General features: G+C 40.8%; 3 protein-coding genes across 3 annotated transcripts; all 3 read left to right on the top strand.

The window, feature by feature from the left end:
- The first annotated feature begins 130 nt into the window (after positions 1-130).
- LOC141622652 (UDP-glycosyltransferase 73B1-like) lies at positions 131-4222 on the top strand. Its single transcript, XM_074438665.1, has one exon. The coding sequence runs from the start codon at positions 245-247 to the stop codon at positions 1670-1672; it is 1428 nt and encodes a 475-aa protein (XP_074294766.1). The 5' UTR covers positions 131-244; the 3' UTR covers positions 1673-4222.
- On the top strand, positions 2738-4375 carry LOC141622651 (UDP-glycosyltransferase 90A1-like). The gene has a single exon (XM_074438664.1). It carries the CDS (start codon positions 2738-2740, stop codon positions 4178-4180), a length of 1443 nt encoding a protein of 480 aa, XP_074294765.1. The 3' UTR covers positions 4181-4375.
- A 714-nt stretch (positions 4376-5089) lies between these two features.
- On the top strand, positions 5090-5704 carry LOC141623497 (UDP-glycosyltransferase 73C5-like). The gene has a single exon (XM_074439598.1). The coding sequence runs from the start codon at positions 5090-5092 to the stop codon at positions 5702-5704; it is 615 nt and encodes a 204-aa protein (XP_074295699.1).
- The last annotated feature ends 3374 nt before the right edge of the window (positions 5705-9078 follow it).

Here is a 9078-nt window from a genome sequence, read left to right as displayed (position 1 = left end):
GGGAACAGAGGGAGTACTTTGTTATACACTTCTCTCTAATAATTGAGCAATGGTTGCCAAAATAATACGTAATTTTCCTTGTTTAGTGCACAGTGGTCCACCACCAACCCACTAATCTATTCCTCTTCTTGCTGCTTCTTTCAGACAAAGAAACTTTGGTCTTCCTCATTTTTCCTCACATTTCCTATACCAAAGTAAACCACATTTACCTTCTCTTCTTTTTTCATCTTTTTTGTCTTTATCCATGAATACCCAGTGTCGGTCCCATGCAATCATCTTCCCCTTCATGGCTCAAGGCCACACGATCCCTTTGCTAGACTTAGCCAAGGTTATGTCATTTCGAGGCGTAAAGGTGACCATCATCACTACACCGTCCAATGCTAAAGAAATTTCTGCCCATTTTGGCCCCGGATTCTCATCCACCATTTCGACTCATGTTATAGAATTTCCTGTAGTAGATGGTTTACCTCTAGGTTGTGAAAACACGAAGGAACTGACCTCAGACGATCAACGTCTTCCATTCTTAAGAGCCACTTTGATGTTAAAACAACCATTTGAGAGTTATCTTAGAGATCTTTTAGAGAGGGGAGACCGTCCAATTTGTGCAATATGTGACTATTTTGTGGGATGGGCGATCACCGTCTCTGCTTCCTTTAACATCCCCGGAATACTCTTTAACGGTATGGGAGTCTTATCGTCCAAGATTGGTCGTACTGTATTATTAAATGACGAATACATGAGGACTTTGATGAATGGCGAAAAGCTGGAAACTCTATCCGGATTAGTGTGTCCTTTCCCCTTGATTCTCGACGATTTCCCTCTTTTTAAGAATATGAATACCCCCTCAATGAAGTTCTTCAAAGAAAATGGTGATGGTGGTGCTAATCGCACTTGTTGGGGAGTACTATGCAATAGTTTTGAAGAGCTCGAAGGCGACTTTATAAGTGCTCTTGAGGATTCATATGGAAGATCAAGTGTTAAGGTCTGGTGTGTTGGGCCACTTTTACTATATGATGATCAAGAAGAGAATAAAACATCTCTTAATGATCAGTTTAATTTGTACCAAAGTTGGCTAGATGAGCAACATGAGAGAAAAGACGGTGTAATCTATGTGTCATTTGGGACACAATCCCAGATATCAAACCCCCAGATGGACGAGATTGCGCTAGGACTAGACTTGGCTGGTCATCCCTTCATCTGGGTCGTTCGCTCGAGTAGTTGGACACGACCAGAGGGATGGGAGGAAAGGGTGAAAGGTAGAGGGTTAGTGATAAGGGAGTGGGTGGATCAAAGGAGCATATTAGCCCATCCAGCAATCGAAGGGTTCTTAAGTCATTGTGGTTGGAACTCGGTGCTAGAGAGCTTGTCTATGGGCGTACCCATATTGACTTGGCCAATTGGCGCGGAACAACCCCTAAATGCCAAATTATTGGTCCATGTCTTGAATGTAGGGTTAGCCATGGATCCGAAACTCGACGAGGTACGAGAGGAGAGTGTGAGATATGGGTGTAATGCCATTAGTAGTGGTGTAAAAGAGTTGATGGGTGAAGAGAGTGGAAGATTAGCTCGAAAACGGGCTAAAGAAATAGGATTAATGGCAAGAACTGCTGTAATGGAAGATGGTTCATCTTCTAAGAAGTTGGATCAGATGATAAAGTCTTTACAGCAGTAGAGTGTACTACGTAATTGTTAAAATAATAATACAGTAATATGGTTTTAAGAGTTTTAATCTATCAACTTTTCGACGTATTTTTACTGGTTCTTCCAATCTTGTTATTTTATCTGTGGAAATTATTTGTTTACCGATTCTTATTCTCTGTGAGGGGAATTTTAATCAAAGGTAAACAATGGTTGAGACGAAGGAAGTATATCAATGTTCCGGTTTCTTTTCTTTGGCTACTTTCGGTGCTAGTCTCTTGCAAACCTTACCTTGTCACAATTGATTTACAATGGGCAAGACCATGTCTTTTTGGACTTAATTTCAGTTATTATAAGTTCAGGTCAGGTCAAGTCCTTTAAGTTCAGTCAAGATCAGTTCAGTTCAACTTAATATTATTCTTATTAGGTCTTGTTCTTTTGGACTTAATTTCAGCTTATTTCAGTTTAGCTCAGCTTCATTAAGTTCAGCTCGGCTTCATTTAGTTTAGTTCAATTCAGCTCATCTCTTCACAAATTAACTCTCACTTCAGTTCAATAAGGTTTGACTCTTATTAGCCGAAAAGAGCATGACCTTATTCAATAAGTTAAGTTAAGTTCAGATTAGTTCAGGTCCGTTAAAATCAATTCAATTCAGACAATTTCAGTCCAAAAGAATATGACCTAACTCTTGTTAACTTATTCTCTAAGTGAATTCACGGAGAGTTACTTTAGAAGAATAGTTGTGATAAAGTTAAATCTTTCCGTAACCATTTTTAGCCACTAAAACGGTTGTGTTTGGATCTTTTTCACAATTATATTAGTGTAAAATCGTCTTGCACAAGACTAACTCGGTAAATTTAATCGGTTTTAATCCTCTATAGATAGATAATGACTTGGAGAATAAAAGGACTAGAGAAACTGTACCACGTTGTAAACATTTGAGCCTTTGTTTATGTAACCTACTACTGTATTTAGTTGTAGTAGGTAAAGTGGTAGTGGTTGATGAGATGTCTCATTCCTTGTCTTGATTTGAAACCCGTCAGCATATAATTGTCGACAGTTTGAAAGCATTTGCTTGTCATATGACAATCATCTAGACATGGCTAGTGAAAATCTTCCCCCTCATGCAATCATCTTCCCCTTCATGGCTCAAGGCCACACTTTCCCTCTACTAGACTTAGCCAAGGCTCTGTCGTTTCGAGGCGTAAAGGTGACCATCATCACAACACCTTCCAATGCTAAACAAATTTCCTCTTTTTTCACCACAAAATTTTCATCCACTATTCTGACTCATGTTATACCATTTCCGGTGGTAGATGGTTTACTTTTAGGTTGTGAAAACACGAAAGAACTAACCTCAGACAATCAAGTTCTTCCGTTCTTAAGAGCGACTTTGAAGCTAAAACAACCTTTTGAGAGTTATCTTAGAGATCTGTTAGAGAGGGAAGACCGTCCAATTTGTGCAATATGTGACTTTTTCCTAGGATGGGCGATCACCGTCTGCGCTTCCTTTAATATCCCTGGAATACTCTTTTATGGTATGGGAGTCTTATCGACCAAGATTAATTGTACCTTATACTCAAATGAGGAACATATGATGACTTTGGTGAATGGCGAAAAGCTGGAAAAACTCTCCCCATTCCCCTTGATTCTAGACGATTTCTCTAGTTTAAAGGATAAAAATAGCCCCTGGATGAAGTTCTTCCAAGAAAATGATGCTGGTGGCGCGATTAGCACTTGTTGGGGAGTACTATGCAATAGTTTTGATGAGCTAGAAGGTGAGTTTGTAAGGGCTCTTGAGGATTTCTATGGAAGATCAAGTGTTAAAGTATGGTGTGTTGGGCCACTTTTACTGTATGAAGATGGTAACATCCCGAAATCTTCAATTTCAAATGATCGGTCTAATTTGTACCGAAGTTGGTTAGATGAGCAACATGAGAGGAAAGAGGGTGTAATCTATGTCTCATTTGGGACACAATCCCAGATATTGAAATCCCAGATGGACGAGATTGCGCTGGGACTAGACTTGGCTGGTCAGCGCTTCATCTGGGTAGTTCGGTCGAGTAGTTGGACACCACCGGAGGGATGGGAGGAAAGGGTGAAAGGTAGAGGAATAGTGATAAGGGAGTGGGTGGATCAAAGGAGTATATTAGCCCATCCAGCAATCAGAGGGTTTTTAAGTCATTGTGGTTGGAACTCGGTCGTAGAGAGCTTGTCTATGGGTGTACCCATATTGACTTGGCCAATGGGCGCGGACCAGTCCCTAAATGCTAAGTTAGTGATGCATTTCTTGAAGGCAGGGTTAGCCATGGATCCGAAACTCGACGAGGTACAAGAGGATGGTGTGATATATGGGTGTAATGCCATTAGTAGTGGAGTGAAGGAGTTAATGAGTGGAGAGAGTGGAAGACTAGCTCGAAAACGGGCTGAAGAAATAGGATTAATGGCAAGAAATGCTGTAAAGAAAGATGGTTCATCTTCTAAGAAATTGGATCATTTGATCAACTCTTTACAGGAGTACAGCGTACTATCTGATTGTTAAAATAATGCAGTAAGAATTTAATATAGCGACATTTTGACGAATTTTTACTGGTTCTTACAATTTTCAGTGAATTTAGATACGGGTTTTGTTCAAGATCTTCGGAATTAGTGGATGCTTTCTGAATTTGTCCATGTTAATTTTGTGATCCTGAAATTTATCATCAAGTAATAAATGCAGTCGTTATGTCAGAAATAATTTTGATGTCAGAATTTTTTGAAGAATCTCAACTCAGTCATCTACCGTGTTGTGTGTACCAAAAAAATACGTAAATATGCAGGGAGTACCAAGTAAATTGGGGTCAAGAAGTTCCAAACAAATGGCAAGAAATGCTGTAAAGAGAGATGGTGTCGACTGTCGGCGAAAGGGGTACATTTCCAATGAGAGGGGAAATGAGAAGGGTAGTATTGTCAAAAGCGTACTCCAATGAGTAAAATGTGTATAGCGAAAATCAATACGCTTAAATAAATTGGGATCAATCATTTGAATTGAATACAAACAAAACAATTGGCCTCCAATCAACCTTGTCCACTAACTTTATGTTGAAGAGATCAGCTAGAAGATAGAACGAAAGGCAGAGAGCAACAACGTACTACACATTTGAGCCTTCGTAATTGTAACCTGGTATAGTTGATAAGAGAGTGGGTTGTGAGTAGTTGTAGTCGATAGAGGTGTCATCAATCAGGTCAGGTTTGGGTCGGGTCAGTCATTTTGGTTTCGGGTCATATCGGGAAAGCCTGCCTCAGGTCGAGTAAGGTCATTATCGGGTTATGGCGGATCGGATTTGTCCGGTCGGGATAAGTTTGTCAGCTCTAGTTGCAGATATGTACTCATGATCTTGGTTTGAAACCCATCAGTATCTAAATGTATTTATAAACACAACACTTTGGGAAGCATTTGCTTTGTCTAGACATGGCTAATGCAAATCCTCCCCCCCCCGCAATCATCTTTCCTTTCATGGCTCAAGCGAAGGTTCTGTCATTTCGAGGCGTAAAGGTGACCATCATCACAACACCTTCCAATGCTAAACAAATTTCTTCACATTTCGACACAAAATTCTCATCCACCATTTCAACTCATGTTATACCGTTTCCTGTAGTAGACGGTTTACCTCTAGGTTATGAAAACACGAAAGATCTAACTTCAGACGATCAACGTCTTCCGTTCTTACGAGCGACTTTGAAACTAAAACAACCTTTTGAGAGTTATCTTAGAGATCTTGTCGATACAGGAGACCGTCCAATTTGTGCCATTTGCGACTTTTTCCTCGGATGGGCTGTAACGGTTTCCTCTTCCTTAAACATCCCTGGAATACTGTTTTACGGTATGGGAGTCTTATCGACAAAGATTAGTTTTTCCGTATTTATAAATCAGGAATACGTAAGGACTTTAATGAATGGCGAAAAGCTGGAAAATGTGTCTGGATTAGCGTGTCCATTCCCATTGATTCTCGACGATTTCCCTGGTTTTAAGGATATAAATAACCCCTCGAAGAAATTTTTGAGAGTTACCTTAGAGATCTTTTAGACAGGGGAGACCGTCCAATTTGTGCAATTTGCGACTTTTTCCCAAAGGAAGCCCCAGCACTGAACCCTGAACCAGAAGAAAACGATCTAGCCTGATTGTGGTTGCCTTTCTTGTAGTTATATTGGCCACCACCTTCACTCTCAGCCTTTTTTTTCTCAACTACTCTCTCCCGAGCCATCTCCACCAACCTCTCAGCTCTCCCAGCCCTCTCATAAGCTTCCTTAACATCAGTAAGGACTCCCACGGGTAACTTGTCCATGATCTTGGGGGTCAACCCCCTCTCAAATCTCAGCGCTAGGTTCTCCTCACTCAAACCCATGTCCTCGGCATATCTAGACTTCTCATTAAACTGCTTGTAGTACTCAGCCACTGACATATCAGATGTCATCCTAAACCCATCAAACTCCTCCCTCAGCTTACTCCTCACATGCTCAGGTACAAACTCTTTCCTCATAGCCCTCCGGAACTCTTCCCAAGGTATAACAGGTAAGCCATGCTTCATATACATCTCTCTAGCACCCGTTTTCACCTTGTCCCACCACTCACCAGCTGCCTCCCTTAAGTAGAACGCAGCTTGTTCTACTTTCATCTCATCAGTACAATGTACCAGGTCTAGTATGTTCTCCATCTCACGATGCCAATTGTCAAGAAGAATTGGCTCCCCGGTCCCCTTGTACTCTTTTGGGTTAAACCTCGCTATATAAAGGCTGATCTTAGAGTGATCAACCTCCTTATCCTTTCCCACTCTCTTTAGGGCCTCCGTAAGAGCATCTTGATGCTCCAACATCTTAACTATATCATCGATGTTCATGCTCTCAGCTCTCGCATACAAGACGGTTTTCTTGGGCGGCAACTTGAAACTATATAAGAAAAGGGTAGATATAAACATACGCACCATATCCTCAAAACACGAAAACAGACTGCCCAGAACACACTCGATCGAGTGCCTAAACCTACTCGATCGAGTAGCGGCTACTCGATCGAGTACCCACCATACTCGATCGAGTGCCCCGACTTCAGACCCAAAACAGACCTTCTGATATCTAACATATTCGACCGAGTTGCACAGCCACTCGATCGAGTGACCCCCTACTCGATCGAGTGCCCTATATACTCGATCGAGTACTCAAAAACACGATTCTGGTTATAAAAACGTCAAAATACCCACTCGATCGAGTCACACCCACTCGATCGAGTACCTTACCTACTCGATCGAGTGCCCTCTACTCGATCGAGTCATGCTGACTCGTACATACTACCCGCATGTTATCTCTCATATCCCAACATACTATGCAACTTTATAAACTCAACATTATAATATAACTAAGCATGCAATTCTACACAACTCCTCATATGATCAACAAATTACACTACTTCATGTTATCAAATGCCACATAATAAACAATCATCATGCTTCCTTATGCAAACCAACATATAAGCACACCCCACCAAATTTTCAATCACATATAATTCTTCTACTCCCAACATCCATCAATTCACAACATATATCGTTACATTCACACACAAGCTAACAAACACCACATATGACCTTGACATATAGCCCCCATGTGACCGGTTCAAAATTGTAGGGCGAGATCGCGACTTTAGGACGTCTCCCAAGCCTTTGCATTAGCTCCTACAACCTTTACCCCGAGTTCATTTTAATTGACTCCCTATATTCATTAGATTCATTGGTTACAGGATTCAGGACCGTCGCTCTGATACCATTTTGTAACACCCCCATACTCCAAATGCCTTACCAGGACCACCCAGGTATAAAGATGTTACCATCTCGGTTCTCCGAGCCAATGATAATCATAAGACAATAACGAAACAATGTTTAAATAGTATAAAGTTAAGTGAATAAGATACAATCCAAAACCAAATGCCAAAATACGGTTACATGTTCTCAAAACCAACTGTCTACTCAACTAAACATAAAGTCGACAACGGAAGACTCTTCTAACTACAAAGATGATGACTCATCCCAACCTAGCCCATGTATCTCTACTCATACCCTCAACAACTCGCTCACCATCTCCGAATGGATCACCACATTTTAAAACAATAAACGGGTCGATTACTAATCACACAATTTATATAATCCAACAACACAACAATCAACACAAACAAACATCACGGATATACTCCGAACTCCATCACCAACTCCACAATCATCGACTACACACTAAAGTGTGTAGCCCCGCCAGTGCCCATCGCAACAGTCACTCCACGCCGCCGCTGGGGACCGCACCGTTCCCACCTAATCCCCGCTCATCTCCATCGAGCGATAAACCCAAATCCATTAATGTGCACATCCCTTCCGTGGCGGGTTCCACAGAAGGCGAATAATGGGCGTGAAGCCACTCCCGCAAGTGACTCCACTCCGCCAGGGACGCGCCAAAGAACACAGACAGATACAAACAATCACAATTACTAAAAAGCAATCAAAACCAACAATTGTCACAATACTCGTATTTTAACAATCAACAATCACAAATCACCACCAACACATTATGGGACTAATACTGAGTAGAGAAACCCTACCTGGAATGCAATACAGTCAGACGATCTCAACAGCTGTTATCAAAAGACCTCTTCTACGAATCCTCCTCCTAACATATGATCATACAATTACTACCAATCAAGAAAGACAACAAAACCCCCAAATCCCCAAATTAGGGTTTAACTAACTTTAACGAAATACCATAAAAACAGTACGTAGATCTTACCCTCGATGCAAGGATCACAAAGATGTAAAGAAAGGTGAATTCCGACCTTCCAAGCTCCGGGATTTGTCAATAATGCGATGAATGCGAAGTACGTAGATTGATTTCTCTTTTGAAAGTAATTAGTTTTGTAAAAGTGTATTATGAAAGTGACGGAAGTGTTTAAATATTAATTCGCATTATTAACAAAACCCGACAAATCATCCCCCCGTAAACCGGCTACTCGATCGAGTAACTGACGTACTCGATCGAGTGCCGCCTACTCGATCGAGTATCAAGGCTACTCGATCGAGTATCCAACAGGTCAGAAACTATTTTAAATCGCAAAACACCCTTACTCGACAGAGTAAGGCCCACTCGATAGAGTACCCAGAGACTCATAAAACCGTAGTATTACACAAAATCCGCACAATTTTGTATGTCACACAATGATAAGTGATTTAAAGTATAATAAATTGTTATTTTTTATTTATTTTACCAACTAAACCCTTCAAAACTACTATCTAAAGACAAAAAAAACGTGTCGTTCAAATGTCAATTATTTTAACTAATAAAATCACAAGTTGAACCAATAATAATGACCTCTAATCAATTTATGTTAGCATTAAAATTGTCCAAAAGTTCCCTTTCCACAATAAAGGTTAA

Source organism: Silene latifolia, chromosome X (assembly GCF_048544455.1).
Source record: "Silene latifolia isolate original U9 population chromosome X, ASM4854445v1, whole genome shotgun sequence".
NCBI lineage: Eukaryota > Viridiplantae > Streptophyta > Magnoliopsida > Caryophyllales > Caryophyllaceae > Silene > Silene latifolia.
The sequence above is the reverse complement of the archived record's forward strand: the minus strand, read 5'-3'. Positions and strand labels throughout refer to the sequence as shown.

What these genes read in the sequence shown, in the direction of transcription:
- LOC141622652 (XM_074438665.1), top strand. Translation starts at nt 245, where the DNA reads ATGAATACCCAGTGTCGGTCCCATGCAATCATCTTCCCCTTCATGGCT.
- LOC141622651 (XM_074438664.1), top strand. Translation starts at nt 2,738, where the DNA reads ATGGCTAGTGAAAATCTTCCCCCTCATGCAATCATCTTCCCCTTCATG.
- LOC141623497 (XM_074439598.1), top strand. Translation starts at nt 5,090, where the DNA reads ATGGCTAATGCAAATCCTCCCCCCCCCGCAATCATCTTTCCTTTCATG.